Genomic DNA, 15938 nt, shown 5'->3' on the forward strand with positions numbered 1-15938 from the left:
AGTTACACACGGGACAGGCGTGTAACCGACACGTAAGGAGGGCACCTCAGGCAGGTGCGTCCACGGCCCACTGCGGGTATATGTAGCTCCTGTACCGCACGCCAGGCTCCAGGCCCTACCCCCGGGACACAGGGAGGAGTAGACCACCCCTCACAGGGCTCCGGACTCCACAGGAAGACCAGTTCCCAACAGTGGTTCCCACCTGGTGTGTCAGCCTCTAGAAGACACCATGAGGGACAGTCGGCCAGCCCAGGGTGGAAGTCAGGGAGTACTTCCTGGAGGAAGGGGTGCAGACCAAATTGAGGCTAAGCAGAAGTTAGCCAGCTGAGGAGCCAGGGAACAGTGATTCACGCCCAAGACCAGGCAGTGAGAGGCCGTGGGGATGGGAGGGAGTTCACAGTGGCCAGATCCAAAGCTGGGCCCCCTCGCAAGTGACTGTGCTTCTCTGAAATCCACTTCATGGGGATCACAGGTAGTGGTTACAAGCACAACTCTGGAGCCCCACTGCTGGGGTTCAAATCCCAGCTCTGATACGTATTTGCTGTGTGACCTTAGGCACATTACTTAACTACTCTGTGCTTCAGTGTCCCCATTGTGAAATGAGGACGACAGTAGTACCTTCCTCAGAGAGTTGCTGTGTGCATTCGAGGCCTCCGTTTCCGTTAAACACATACATCAGCGCCTGGTGCCAACTCAGTGCTCAGCAAGCTCTCGACAGTTTTCACTGCAGGTGCCTTTTCTGTGGATTCGAGATAGTGCATGGGAAGGGCCTGGCCTAGAGGTTCTACACATGCCCCAATTCCATTACTGTCATGGTTATCGTTCATCCAGTGGCAGATCCAGGAAAAATGTCTTATCCCAGACGTCACAGGCAAATACTGCCCCGAGAGACCTGGGCTTTCAAGGGCCTGTGAGCTCTCACCTCTGCAGGATGGGTCCTGGTTCCAAACAAGATGGCAACCCTTTTCTGGGGGCCTCTTTGTGTTGGAGCTTGGGTGAGGAAGGGGGTTGAGGGGGCTTCCAGTTTTGTGCCCTGACCCTGAGGAGCCCTGGCCACAGCTGGGAGACAGTCATTGTCATGGGCTGCATGGGGGCCCCCAAAAGATACAGCCGCATCGAATCCCTGGAACCTGTGACCATGAGTTCATTTGGAAAAAGGATCTTTGCAGCTGTCATTAACTGAAGGATCTTGAGATGAGCTCATGCTGGACCCTAAACCAATGACAAGTGTCCTTATAAGGATCAGAAGAGGAGACACAGACACACAGGAAAGAGGGTCCCGTGAAGACGGAGCAGAGAGCGGGGTGATGTGGCCACAGCCCAGGAACACCTGGAGCCACTTGAAGCTGGAAGACACGAGGAAGGATCCTCCCTGAGAAACTTCAGAGGGAGGGCAGCCCTGCCAACGCCTTGATTTTGGACCTCTGGCTTCCAGACTGTGAGAGAACAAATTTCTGTTGTTTTAAGCCCTCCCCCCCGCCACCAGTTTGTGATGCTTCGTTACGGCAGCCCCCAGGAAGTGAGCACAGCCATGAAGAGGGCAGTTATGTGAAGTGGGCACATCAATACTGGGAGCCAGTACTCAGCTGATCAGACCCTCCCCAGGGAAACTCGGCATGTTACTACCTCTTCTGGGATGGGAGGGTCCATGTTATTTACTGCTGAGTGTTTTCATGGAGACCAGTCGGGATATAAAAGAGCGCTTTCCAAATAAAGCAAGCCATCACTGAGCAAATCAGCAACCTATCTGCCCCTAGGACATCAGGGGAGGCATCTAGACTCAGCACCGAGCAGGCCAGATGCCCGCCCCCTGGTGAGGCCTCAGGTGAGCCAGAGACAGCGTGATGTCACCATGAGTGAGAGAAGGGGCTGCGGTCCTCCTGCCCCTGGGGCTGTCCCCCAGAAGGACCATCCCCTCAGCCTCGTCTGTGGAGATGAGGGCCAGACCCTGGTCTCCAACCCAGAGAGAAGCATCCTAGCAGAAGACACAGGCGAAGGGGGACTGAGGTTAGCAATCAGCAGATGGGAAGGTTTTCCAGGATTCTCCATGGGGCCCACTGCAATCTCTAGGGTCCTCACATGTGGAAGGAGGGGCAGAGGAAGGGCAGAAAAACACACAGAATCATGGAAGAATGGCCAGGGAGACGCTGCACTGCTGGCTTTGAAGAAGCAGGAGGGGCCACAAACCAAGCACCCCGGCACCTCGAGACACGGGGAAAGGCAAGGACACGCGTCTCCCCCGGAGACTCCAGTTGCTTTCAGCCCAGTGGGACCCGTGTTGGACTTCCGGACTCCAGAGCTATAGTATGATCAACATGTGTAGTTTAAGCCCCTCTGTCTGTTACCTGTTGTAGAAGCCACAGGAAGCTCATACACAGTTCACTGTGCGTCCGAACCTCTGGGATCCACCCTGGCCTGCTCCCCACCTGTCAGGCACTTGGCGCTGAGGCTTAGGAAAGCACCAACCTCCTGGAGCCTGAGAATTTAATGAGGTGGCACGTTAACTCCCTTGCCCACCACGTAGAAGGCACTTAACAACTGTGTATTATCACTCTCACCCTAAGCATCACACTTGGCCATGGAACTTCAGGTAAATCCCACAACTCAGCCTCAGCTGCCTTGGCTTCATGCTGTTTATAGAGCAGCAAAAGCTGCTTCGGGCACACGGGGGCTCCGAGGAACTCAGGCCACACCAGCGGGCCTCGGTTACTGGGTCCGAGTCTTCCGTGCCCAAGGAACTTGCCGAAAAAGTTCATTTCTGTGGAACCAGGAGGTTGAACAATTGGGAATTGCTGATATCTGACCCTTTCTTGTGAGCGAACTCAGTAACCGATTATGGGATGTGTGTGGTCACTGCCCTGGGCCCTTCAAGAAACCCTGAGAAAGGGGGCACAGGGAACTTCGACCCCCATCCAGGGCAGGCTGGGGCCGGCACGGACCCTGTCCTCACAGTCTGGCATCTGCGTGTGGGGTTGAGCTGAGGCAGTCCCCGGAGGAAAGCCCAGAGCGACACCGTGGGTCCAAGCCCTGTGGATCCACTGGGAGGGAGGCGAGGGGCTAGGGCTCTGAATCAGGAGCTCCGGCTAAAGACAGCGTGACCGAAATGCACAGGCACCTCGGGGACCAGGGCTCTGCTCGCCGTCCGACAGCCGGGGTCTGGACCTGGGAGGACAGCTCAGTGTTGTGAAATGCACTCGGAATTTGGGGTCAGACAGTACCGGCTCCCAGTCAAAGCTCAGGCCAGCGTCTCTGGTCCCTTTTCCCCGCAGACCCACTTGCCTCCAGGGTGTATAGTCACCTTCAGCTCTGGGCTGTTCTTGGGGTGAAATGAGGCCGTGCACACAGAGCTCTTAGCAAGGGTCTGGGCAGGCTTTTGCCATCCTTCTTGTATTTCTGTCCCAGGTCCGAGGGGTGAAAGGAGTCTTTCTGGCGAACCAAAAAGTCGACGGGAAGGTGGTGACGCTTATAACCTACAGCAAGGGCCGAGACTGGGATTACCTGAGGCCTCCCAGCACGGACATGAACGGGAAACCAACCAACTGCAAGCCTGTAAGTGCCCTGATCACTGCATACACCTTCCCCGGGGTGGGCACTAGACGTTACCACAGGACCCAGGGGTCAGAGGTGCTGATGTCTGAGAAGGGCCATCTGGGAGACATGAACCACCTGTTTCTCTGGGTGTGGTGGAGAGGGCCACATGAAACTCCTTGCTTTACAGAAGAGTTAACTGGAAGTCAGAGAGGGGAGTGTATCAGTCAGCTCCTGCTGCAACAGCGCTGTGTAACAAGCCACCCCAAACAGCAATCACTCTTCTTGAGATCTGTGAGAGGCTGGGCTAGTTCATGCACCTGGGGGTTGGTCGATTTAGGAAGGGATCTAGTATCCTCCTTCTGGGACCAGCCCAGGCACATTCTCAGGCAATAGCAGAGGTGCAAGAGAGTGAGCAGAAACATTGCAAGCCTGCTTGTGCTGCATCTGTTAAGCCCTGTTGGCCAATGTCAAGGGCCAGGAAGTACACTCTGTGGAAGTGGGGGGCTGGATCAGTGAGGGGGAGCCAGGACACAGCCCAAATGTCATGAGCCCTGAGCCAGTCCAGCTATTCCAAGGGTGCCTTTCTACATGAATATGAGTATAGGCTGCCCCACTGTCTTCACTGCCTTGGGAGTGGAGAGGGCTGGAATGCCCTTTTCTTCTTATTCAGTGAACTCCTACTGACACCTGAAAACCCTGTCTAGATGTCCCCCCCACTGAGAAGGCTTCACTGGGCACACTTATTTCTATTTCCCCCTGGCTTTGACCGGAAGCCCCTCACAGTCAAGGACCCCCATCCACTGCCGTGCCTCTGTAACTAGAAAGAATAACAGTGCCTATTTCACAGGGATAGTCATTCAACAAACACGTAAGGGGACCTACTATGTGCAAAGCACTGTTCTGGGTGTTGGGAATACATCAGCACACAAAACAGTAAACAATCCTGCCCTCTCGAGATCTGCCTGGATCTCTGCAGGGCCCCCGAAGATGGTAGGCACCCTGCCTGGACAGCCGCTGACCACCCGCCAGGGCCAGGGTGGGGCTCTGTGCTCTCCGGGCAGAGCCTCGGCCTGGGCAGTGTCAGTCCCTCACCCCCTGACCTCACCGACTAGGGGCCTGCGCTCGGCCTCTACGCAAGCCCCCCTCCCGCTAATAACAGGGGATAATAACACCTGTCGACCAGCGGGGAGAATTAATCACCTGCCCCTTGTAAAAGCTCTTCTGAGAAAAAAATTGCTGTGAAAGGGCTAATTTTTGTATCATCATCGACAAAGTTAAGCCATTTTAATCTGTCAAAGCAAGTTTTCGCTAAGAATAGATTCTTGTCTGCAATTATGCAGCTCAGCAAGGAGATAACCTTTCAAGATTTATGCCCCGGCCTTAAAATAATAAAAGGCAGGCACGCAGAGAGCCCAATGAGCACAATGGACAGAGGACAAGTACCGGGACACCCAACTGGGCACAAAAGACAGAAATCGCAGCCTTGGCTCCGAGGCCCGTTACCCTGTGTGTGCAGACCTGGCAGCAGCGGGTGGGGGGCATGCCGGGTGGGCAAGCGTGGCCCTTCTCCTGGGTTTCTTCTCTGTGTCCACTCAGCCACTCAGCCTCCAACTGCACAGGGCAAGCTACACTTGAGGGTTTATTTCTCATCAGAAATGTGATTCCTGCTTATGGCAGAATACTTGGAAAAAGCAGAAATGTATAAAAAGGGGAATAAGTTACACCTGTAACCACGTCACCCAGAAGTAATGGTAATCGGGCATTTTTCTTGTCAATCCTTTGGCTTATATTCACGTTAAAAAAGTCCTCTTTGGGATCCTGACACATGAGTGATTTCTGAGTCTTCCATTTTTCTCTTAACTCTGGGTCATGAAGATTTCCCTGGGCCATTTGACCAGCTCTCTGGCTGGGGAGATTTCCTTCCAGTGACAGGGAATAGATGACTGTGGCTCAGACCTGTTTGAGGATGAGAAATGGCCCTTGGAAGACGGTTTTGCATCTGTTGACATCTGGATTCAGAATGAAAACCCATTCGTTTTGCCGCCCGTGGTAGCTCTTCTCAGCATCCGGGCTGAGCCGAGCAGTGGCGTGTCCGGCAGGGGCGGCTGGCAGTGTGGCCCTCCAGCCCTCCGGCGGTCTCTGCCAGACGCCTCTTGACAGCACCAGCCAGCTCCTGCATGTAGAGGGGCCGAGAAGGGGGAGCCTTGGGACGGTGTGGGCCTCCCAGCTCGGTCCGCATCACATCCACCCGAGCCCTGCAGGTACCCGGGCCACCCCATCAGGACCAGGCATTCAGCACCGACTCCCCTGGCACCAGCCTGCCCTTGAGGTCTTCCCACCCTTGCCCTGGGTGTCCTCGGGGGACCCTGCCATGTCTGACTGTACACCCCAAGAGCAGCCTGGCATTCAATGCTCCCCGTCCCATCGCACGTGCGGGTGCCCAGTGCCCTGGGGGTCGGCCTCTCCAGGCCTGCCTGGCCTTCCACGCCCTTTATCAGCTCAGCCCAGTCGGCTGGGCCTTGCGTCAGCTTGTCAGATACCAGCAGAGCACCCACTACAGCTCCAGGACCGGCTGGACGACATCTGGGTGGCCCTCCATGGCGCCAAAGGGGACCGCAGCTCTGTCTGTGGGCCACTGCCGACCTCAGGGAACCCTGAGGAGTGTTCCACTTCTGGTCGCAGCAAGCGACCAGCAGTCAGGACAGAGCAGCAGTGGGCCGGGGAAGGGGAGGGGCAGCCAGGTTCTATGAGCCACAGCCTCTGACCTGCTCTGTTCACTGCACACAGAGACAGTGATATTGTGTGCACAGCGCATCAGGGAATGTGGAAAAGGCTGGCTGCAGCCTGGGGAGACAGCCCAGAAGCTTGGCCACTCCAGACCCCAGCTGGCCCTCCGGGATCCCTGGGGCACCAGAGCAGGGCCATGCCTGGGCCGGACCTTCTCAGCCCGGGAGCGTGCCAGTGGGACACAGGAGGGCGGGCCACGTCCCTGCCCAGGCTCCTATTCCTCCTGCCATAGAGCTTCTTCTGCAGGTGGATACTGGCCCTGCTCAGAGAGGTCATGGGCACCCCTTGCCCTGGACACGCCCTCCCCGTTAGTGCCTGGTCGTTGGATGGGCGAGGGGGCTGAAGGGTGTCACCACAGGCATTAGGTCACCAACCTGCTTGTCAGCTGTAAGAAACCAGGAGAAATCCAGGACGTGGGACAGCTTAACCTTCCACAGTGGGTCAAGTTTGTCCCGTTCAGTCCAGGTGTTCCTGGATGGGGACTGTCCTCCAGGGTGATTCCGTGACCAGGCTCCCCCCTCCACGGGCCCTGCCGTCTTCAGCCTGGGGCTCCCCGGGCTGCCCCGGGGAGGGTCTCTAGCCTACCAAGTCTGCTTCAGAAGGGGGCCTCTTACAGCTCATTTTGCCACCTCTTATTCTGTTTGTTTTTAGTAGCTTGACTGAGGTACCAGTCACATCCCATACAATTCACCCATTTAAAGTGTGCAATTCAGTGGTTTCTGGTATCTTCACGAGCTGTGCCACCACCAGCGTGGTCCATTTTAGACCATTTTCATCACCTCTAAAGGAAACCCTGTACCCTTTAGTCACCACCCCCCATCTCCCATCCCACCCCCTGCCCTGAGCAACCACTAATCCACTTTCTGTCTCTATGGATTTCCCTGCTCTGGACATTTCCTGTCAGTGGAACCATACAGCATGTGATGCAACAAATACATTTTTGTAAACTCTGGTACAGACTAATAGAGCCCATCTCCCACTGGATTGGGCCCTGGTGGCATCTGACCCAGATCCATATCCAACCTACTGATCGGTTTCATTTTTAACTTCAGATAATCTGTGTAAAACATACTCAGTTCACGGACCAGAAGAAAGTGTTAAAGAAACATAAACTGTAGAGAAAAAACCTCTCTCGGATGGATTTCAGTAGACAGTAGAATATAGCAATGACAGTGGAGCTCTGCAATGACCCTGGAGGTGTGGGCGACAGGCAGCCCTGGCTAATGGCTGGCGGGTCACTGCCCGGTGCCGTGTCCGGTGGCCTGGAGGGAGCTGTGCGGAGACCTTGGGCCTTGTCCCGTGCCCTGTGGTCTTGTGGTCTATTGTGGATGTTATAGAGGGATTGCGGCCTTGAGTCACCGAGGCCAGGGGAGAGGAGACTCGGGAAGTTCAGTCCAGAGGACACATCATTCTCAGCTCGTCTGTTCCCCCGGGATCCCCCAGCCCCTCCCAGGGGAGCTGGCGGTGGCCTCTGCCATCTCAGCAGAGGGTGGGGATGCAGGCAGCTGGGGTGGAGACAGATGAGGGGTCTGGCAGCACCGGGCAGGAAACAGCTGGTGCTTCCTCATTCTGGGGGCTGCTGGCCCAGTTTGCCTGGAAGTACCAGACCCGCCACGGGGCTCAGAGCATGGACTTTGGAGCCAGGCAGCCTCAGCTGTGGTCCCAGCCCCACCACTGCCCGGGCAAGTTGCTTAAATGCACTCTGCCTCAGTTTCCCCATCAACGCAGAAGGGATGATAGTACGGATATTGAGAGCATTCAGTGACGCACACCTTGTAAAGTGCTGGTGCTGCCCAGGGGCAGCCGAACAGCAATGTGAGCTGCCGCTGGATTTCTTATTACAACTAGTGTTTCTGCCCCTCCAGCCAGGGCACCAGCCGGGGCTGCGTCAAGGTTGCACTGACGCTTGTGAGTAAACTGGGCTCTAGCGCGCCCACCTCACCCCCTGCCTCTCCCACAGGGCGCAGGGCTTACGGGGTGTCCCGCAGCTGTCGCCTGATGCCCAGGCTACCGTGGTCACCTAAGAGGCCCCCAGTAAATGTTCTGGGCGGATGAATGAATGAATGAACGTGGGCATGGACCGTGCAGCCTCCCTCCCGGAGTCCCGTTCTGCGGCCCAGCTCTGCACTCAGAGGCCACGTTGGGGAGCCCACCCTCCAGCACCCAGGCTGGGAGAACCCTCCACTGGAGAAGCCCACCTGGCCCCGAGCTGACAGCCTTCAGCTGGCTGTCAGCCTCCAGGCCTCCTTCCCGCCCTCCCCCGACTCCTCTGAAGCACTCCTGATCCCACCTTCACAGCCAAAAAGCCACAGGGGTGGATTCAGCCTCAGCCTTACTTTTTCTCAGGTCACTTCTCCCTCCCAAGTGCTGACCGTGGCTCCCTCTCTCCCCCTCGCAGCCGGACTGCCACCTGCACCTGCACCTGCGCTGGGCAGACAACCCCTACGTGTCAGGCACTGTGCACACCAAGGACACCGCCCCCGGCCTCATCATGGGCGCAGGTAAGAGGCTGCCATTATGGTCAGGAGCCATCGCCGCCTGCAGGACGCTCCAATTTCAAGGGTAGAACTTGATGGTCATGGGCCTGGGGCCATGGTGTGTCCACTGGGGGCAGTGCCGCAGTATCTCCAGGAAGCCAGCTCACCTGGCACATCACCCTGAGGGGTGATTGCATAGCCCAGAGTGGGCACCTGATATGTGTTGACTAAATGAAAGGTGGATGGATGATGGATGGAAGGATGGATGGATGGATGGAAGGATGGATGGAAGGAAGGAAGGATGGATGCATGGATGGATGGATGGAAGGATGGATGAATGACCAATGGAAGAATGGAAGGATGGATGGATGGATAGATGGATGGGTGGGAGGATGGGTGAAAGGAAAATTAGATAGTTGAAAGAATGGATAGTCAGATGGCCCAATGGAAGAAAGGATAACAAAATGGTGAACGAATACATAGAAGGATGGATGGATGGGTGGATGGATAGATGGACGGGAGGACAATTTGCATCATGGTTGACTTTTATTGGTCCCTAAAGAAGGTTCTAGTTTAGTGGGGAGAGAGAGACACATATACAGCTAACATAAGGGGAAAAAAAAGAAGTATACATTGTGCTTGTGTCTGTCTACCCCATTAAACTAGAACCTTCTTCAGGGATCACTAAATGTATGCCGATCTAATAACACTCTTAAATAAGGTTTATGTGAGTTAGAAGAATCATTCCAAATAAAATCACATGTTTTACAAGTCCATTGCCAGGTAGCGGCTGGCGTCTGGTTTTCCTTTTACCCATCAGCGTGAGGATAGCCTCACCAGCTCTCAGCAGCTAAGTCCGGGGAAGGGTCCCTGACGCCATGGAGACAAAGGTGGGGAAGGCAGGACCGTGTCCGTCGTGTCCACAGTTGCTACGGTGGCCCTTTCTCCCTGGCCAGGCCCTGAAATCTTCTAATCACCATGACAACCCTGAGAGGTCAATACCCCTACTTTATGGAGCAGGGAACGAGCCCAAAGAGAGGGAAGGAAGACTTGCCCCCAGCTTGCAAGGTGCCATCAGGAAGCTTGAGACCCACACCAGGCTCCTCAGGGAAGGGAAGCCCCAGCCCCGGGAGGGGCTGCCGTGCCCCTTGAACCTGCAGAAGGCAAGGCTCTGGGGCGGGCCCATCAGGCCCGCCCCTCATCCGGGCTGTGGAATGGCCAGGCCGAGGCTCTGCACAGCCAGGGTGCAGACGGGGTGAGAGGCAGTCGGAGAGGCAGTGTCTCTGCCCATCACACAGGGGGGACCACCAAGGCCTGGGCCGGGGCTCACAGCTTCCTGAACCAGGGGCTCCCTCCCTCTGTCTACTCCGGCACCATCTGCGACCCGGAGGATTCGCGCCCCAGACCCTGAGCTGGATGACACATCCGCCCCTTCAGCAGACGTATCCCAGCACTGAGGCCCGGGCCTGGCTGTGTGTGAGAGAGTGAATGAATGAATGAGTGAATGAGTGTATGAATAAATGAGTGGCCATGCTGAGATGGCAGGAATGGCCTTCCAGGCAGAGGCAGGAACGTGTTTTTCAGAACGACCGAATCAGAGCCCACGGAGGGGCCGGGAGGTGAGACCCCTTGTCCGCTCTGTGGGTCTCTGATGGCGGGAGACCTTGGCTATCGGAGGGGCGTCTCACGTTATCCTGGAGAGGGGGGCTTTCCAGTAGGGGAGCGAGCGACACAACCAGACAGAGAAGACTGCAAGTAAAACCTTTCATTTTCTGAGTGTCCTTCTGTTCATCTACGTCCCAGGGGTCTTAGTCAATGACTGCGATTGGGGCGGGGTCTGCCTGCTTCAATGACGGACGTGCGTCAATCAACGAAAAATCACACATCGGCCTCGATTTCAGTGCAGCTCATGGGGCTCCAGGTCCCATGCAGGGACGGGCTGGGTCGCCCATGTCGGGCACCCCCTGTCTTGTGGACTCTGTTCCCTGGACCTGAAGGCGATGGTGTATTTTTTTTTTAGCATCTTTACTGGAGTATAATGGCTTTACAATGGTGTGTTAGTTTCTGCTGTATCACGAGGTGAATCAGCTATACGTATACATATATCCCCACATCCCCTCCCTCTTGCGTCTCCCTCCCACCCTCCCTATCCCACCTGGCATGGACATATATACACTACCAAATGTAAAATAGATAGCTAGTGGGAAGCAGCCGCATAGCACAGGGAGATCAGCTCAATGGTGTATTTAAAATGCACGTTCGTGATGGGTTGAAACCCCAAATTCTTGACCAAAGTACAAAAGGCGGAATTTCAGATGTTTCCACCGCTCAAAGGCCTTGAAAGCTCTGGACGACCATTCCAGCCCCCCAGGGATGCTGTGAGTTTCTGCAGGAGCTTCACTTCATTGTACGCGAGTCACACGGAGAACGGGGAGCGGAGGGGGTGCCCAGGCAGCCTCCCTCCCTCTCACTGTCCCCCCAAGGGCAGGATGCTACATTTATATTTCATTCTGCTGCTTTTTAATCTCGCCATGGCTTTCCTGAGATGGATCCATCCATGCAATGTGGGCCAATTTTGGTGTAAATGTTTTACATCCTCCACTCCAGCCCTGAGCGTCTGCTGGGAACAGAGGGGAAGGTGGAATGAGCCGGGCTCCCTCGGGCACCGCCGCAGCCGCCGAGCAGGGACCAGTTTCCCACTGGCCTGGCTGAGCTTCCCGAGGCAGCCGGGGGCGATGGCTGCCTGTTTCCAGGGAGTCTCTCTCCTGATCTCCCCGCCATCCATCCCTCATTCCACCCTGGGGCAGGCAGGTGGGAGTTACAAGCCCCAGGTTCTGCCACCTCCAGCTGCTGGCCCTTGGGCCTTTACTGGACCCTCTGAACCTCAGCTTCCTCACCTGCAAAAAGAGGATGAAACCTCCATCGTAAGGCTGATTTGGGGATCAGGTAGGAAGCATCAACACCAGGTGTGTTTCCACAGGTGGCCCTGTCATTTGAACAGTGGCTGGACACCACTGCCCTTGTGCCGGGCTGCATGCCAGGGCCCTTCTACCGGGGACCTGTCCTCCGGTTCAGTGGACAGAGGCCAGACTCACAGACGGATCTAGAAAATGGAGCCATGAATCCAATGAGGAAGGGAAAAGGATGGTTCAAGAAGCAAAGACCGGAACTCGAGCTTCTAACTGCCAGGGTCTAGAAACAGCCATAGTGAACCCAGAAATAAACCCAGCGGGCCGAGAGTACCAGCTGGAATGTTCTTCCTGACTGGGCGTGTCAAGGGGGTGAGTCCCGCAGAGGTAGCAAATCACAGATGGGTGGTTGAGACAGAGGGCGCCGGGCCCAATTCTGACTTGGGCCGTTCTGAGCTCTTGCTCTGGGGCTCTACGCCTCCCTGAGCCTCAGTTTCTTCATCTGTGAAATGAGGATAATCATCTCGGACTTGGGGGCACTGAAAGGTCTGATGCAGGTGGAAGGCCCTCCCTGCCCCACTGCCCTGCACCCGTCCTGGGCCACCACGCAGCACGCGCTGCTTCCGGCTCCTCGTCCGGACGTGAATCCTCAGGACCACACAGAGCACAGGCTGCAAACACTTCCCGGACGCTGGCTCTGACAGTCACATGACTTAGAAAACCTTGAGGGGCCGTGACGGGGAGCTCAGAGCACCCCTGCCCGCTCTGTGCCGGGAAGACCCCCGGGGATCCCAGGAGGAGCCCTGCCTCCCAGCCCTCCTGCAGAGTCCCTTCCTCTGTGACTCAGCCAGTCGGGGACCCATCAATCCCATCAATCAATCTCGTCAATCCCAGCTGAGAGGCCGAGGGGCGTGAACAGGTCAAGAGCTGACCTGAGTCCCATCAGCCGGGCGGGGGTCACCCGGGCCCTCTGGAGCTGGGGACTTGACAGCAACCGGAGGACCAGAGGGGCGGTTCCCTTGCTCCTGTTCCAGCTGCATCTCAGTGGCCGCAGGGCTTGCTCTGCCACGCTGGGGGCCACGGGGAGGGGTCCAGGCCCCCTTCCCCCTCTGCCAGCTGTGGGCTGGGGTGGATCTTGTGCTGTCGCTTTGCTCTGTTCTGGCCCTGAGGCCTGAGCCACTCTGCAACCTGAAGATCGAGGAAGCAGGGAGAGGAAATGCACATTCAGTGAGCGCTTACTGTATACCAGGCCCTGAGAGCACAGAAGCGGGGTGGAGGGGTCGGGGTGGAGGGAGAGGAGGCCCAAGGAGACCCCAGAACAGCCCGGAGGGGACGTAGCAGGGAGGCCTTTCTTAGCCTCATCCCCCAGGCCTCAGTTTCCCCTCCGTAAAGTGAGGGCAGCAGCCCCCGTGTTCCTGCAGAGCCTCCCACTCTGGTGGCCTGTGGATGCGTTCTGTGAATTTCCCCTTAATTTTCCCCGGTGCCTGTTAGGTGACTGGCAGCCCGACAGCCTTGGTAGATGGAACAAGGAAAACAGATTGCGTCACTTAGAAGACAGACATCACACCCCTGAAATCACGGACTGCAGATTTGCCTGGGAAGTTGAGCTGACGCCGCATCATTTGCTGCGCGGCTTCTGTATTTGATGCGCGGGTCGTGACATCTCTGCTGGCATCTGGAAGGATGCGGAGATAAAGAGCTCCCCTTCCTTCCTCTGCCCACCCCCAGCTGTTGCGTTCATTCACTCATCTCCCTCTTTTCATTCAGCAGCCTTTCCTCAGCACCTTTTGGTGGCCAGGCGGGTAGAAGGGAACCCAGCTCAGCACCTGCCCCTCTGCCCCACCTCCCCTGACTGACCTCCCCTCCCACCTCCATGCTGTCGCCAAGGCCGGTCCCTCTGCCTGGCACACCTGCCCCTTTCCCTTGGCCAGTGGCATTTGTCTTTTGAGGCACAGTGCAGAGGTCACTTCCTGCTGGAATCTCTCCTTGATTCCCCTCCTGCAGGGGTCCGTTAGCTTTCCCTTCTCTGCTTTCACAGTTCCCTGGGCTCTGTGCACAGTTGCAGGGCATCCTTCTTCCCCGGCTAGGTTGAGAGCTCCCTGGGAGCAGGCGCGTGGTTACTCAGCTTGGATTCCCCACAGCTCAGCACAAGGCTGGACGGAGAGCAGGCACTCAGCAAATGCTGATGAATAAGTGCAGCAGTGGGTGAGTGGGTGGAACTGATGAAAAAGAGACAGATGTGTGGATGGAGGGATGGTGGATGGATGGATGGATGATAAATTAATGACAGATGGATGGATAGATGGGCAGATGATAAATTAATGAAGGATGGATGGATGGATGGATGGATGGTTGGATGGTTGGATGGAAGATTTGGTGGTTGGTTGCCTCAAAAAAAAAGGCAGGCACACAAACCCTCTGCCACTCTACTTGAACTCACTTTGCCTCATCTATTTGAGGATAATCCATCTCCTTTGGGATTTTCCAGTGACATCTAAACTTGGCTCTGGAAGAGAGACTCCTGACAGCACCACATGAATAAGTCTCCGAAGTGCAAGTGGTGCACAAGTTGCCCAGGTCAGGGGCTCCAGGAGAGAGTGCAGACGGCTTCAGTGTCCTCATAACAGGCCCCCTTCATCCCAGAAGCTCAGGCCCCTGGTCCCTGGCATCATCATGTGGTCACAGCAGAAGCCTGCCCAGTCTGACCCATCAGAAAATCCCATTGTCCAAGACCCTTCCCAGGAGGCTGTTTAGGGCCATCCAGCCCAGCTCAGAGACCACTGAGATTGTCCCGCAGCTGCGTCTTCTAGGTGGCCATCGTTCTTTCTGTAGGGGTCCACTTAGGCTCAGTTTCCTATCTGTAAGCTGGAGTCACCTTGGATGCTAAGTGGGGATTCTTCCCCCTCTGGCAGCAGCCCTAGGATTAAGTCCCAGCCCCTCAGAGTGGCCTTCAAGGCTGGTGACCCACCTGCCAGGCTGGTATGGGTTCAAGTGAACCAGGACCAAGGAGGAGCCCCCTGGCTGCCCAGCTGGTTTGGTGCCCGCCTCACCATCCTCCCAAACACCCCCTCAACAGATATTTAATGAGCGCCTACTTTGTGCTTACCCTGCCTCTCACCTGGACTGCCCCAGACTGCCCTGGACCTGCCTCTGGCCTCCCCTGCACCCGACCCCCAGGGGGACTCCAGAGGCAAGCCCAGCCATGTCTTGCCCCAGTTTAAAGCCCGTCAGGGGCTGCCATGTCCCCACACTGCCCACCTGGCCAGCGTCCCCTCTAGCCTGTCCCCGACCACCACTCCATGCTTTTTATTCCTGAATCACACTCGTCACCGTGGGTCCCCCTGAAGCCCCCAAGCTCTGCCTGCACCTGGGCTCAGCCGGAGCTGCCTGAGGCTGGCTTTCTCTGGGCAAAGTTAATCTTTTACTGCTCGCACTAGGACCCGTAGTGGTGACAGGAGGCCCATCACTATACAAGGAGGGCAGAGAGGGGCATCCGCCGGGTGGCTTTGGTGCTGGGAGGTGTAGACCCAGAGCACATCAAACGCCAGCCTTGTTTGGGGATCTGGCTGCACTCAGACCTTGGTAAGGGGGAGAGTGGCCGATCCTAAGAGCAACCCTGCCACTTTGCTTCTGGACCAGGTAACCTGGGCTCCCAGCTGGTGGAATATAAAGAAGAAATGTACATCACATCAGACTGTGGGCACACCTGGAGGCAGGTAAGGTGGCAGGGAGGGGCCTGGAGCCCACCATTGTCACTCCGCCGAGGCTCCTGGGAGAGTCTGTCCTCTCAGCCCCTCCCCCCCAGAGGAGTTCTGAGACACGCTTTTTCATCTTCCCCGGCCTGAGGGGCTGCACACAGCTCCCTTTAGCAGATATGACATCAGCATCTGTGAAAAGAGAGCCCAGGCCAGGCTGCCCACACCGCTGCTGTCCTTTCAGCAGCCACTGCTGGAGAATTCCAGGTCTGACACATCTTCCCACGGTCAGACAGGTTACCGTGAACATCGAAGCAATGGGGATAAATGCCAGGGGCGGGGTGGAGGTGCTGTCCGGCAGGAAGCCACACGGGGACTCAGAAGCTTGGCTGAGCCCAAAGGCCAGGAAGTGGGGACCCCGAGGACAACCCCCGGGTTCCTGGCAGGGGCAGCTGCTGGGTGGATGGCACAGACTTGGGAGAGAAAGAGAAAATGGGGAAGAGCAGGTGTGGGGGGTCCACGGCGAGTCTGGGTTGGGC

The 15938-nt window shown here is 56.6% G+C and overlaps 1 protein-coding gene across 3 annotated transcripts in view; it reads left to right on the plus strand.

Moving 5' to 3' along the window:
- SORCS2 (sortilin related VPS10 domain containing receptor 2) overlaps positions 1-15938 on the plus strand; it is a 501532-nt gene that overhangs the window by 448262 nt on the left and 37332 nt on the right. For all 3 annotated transcript variants that reach the window (XM_068543485.1, XM_068543486.1, XM_068543487.1), the window contains 3 exons: positions 3403-3549; positions 8717-8819; positions 15344-15420. In XM_068543485.1, coding sequence (XP_068399586.1) covers positions 3403-3549; positions 8717-8819; positions 15344-15420 — 327 coding nt within the window. The remainder of the gene's footprint in view (positions 1-3402; positions 3550-8716; positions 8820-15343; positions 15421-15938) is intronic.

Source organism: Eschrichtius robustus, chromosome 4, assembly GCF_028021215.1.
Source record: "Eschrichtius robustus isolate mEscRob2 chromosome 4, mEscRob2.pri, whole genome shotgun sequence".
Classification (NCBI taxonomy): domain Eukaryota; kingdom Metazoa; phylum Chordata; class Mammalia; order Artiodactyla; family Eschrichtiidae; genus Eschrichtius; species Eschrichtius robustus.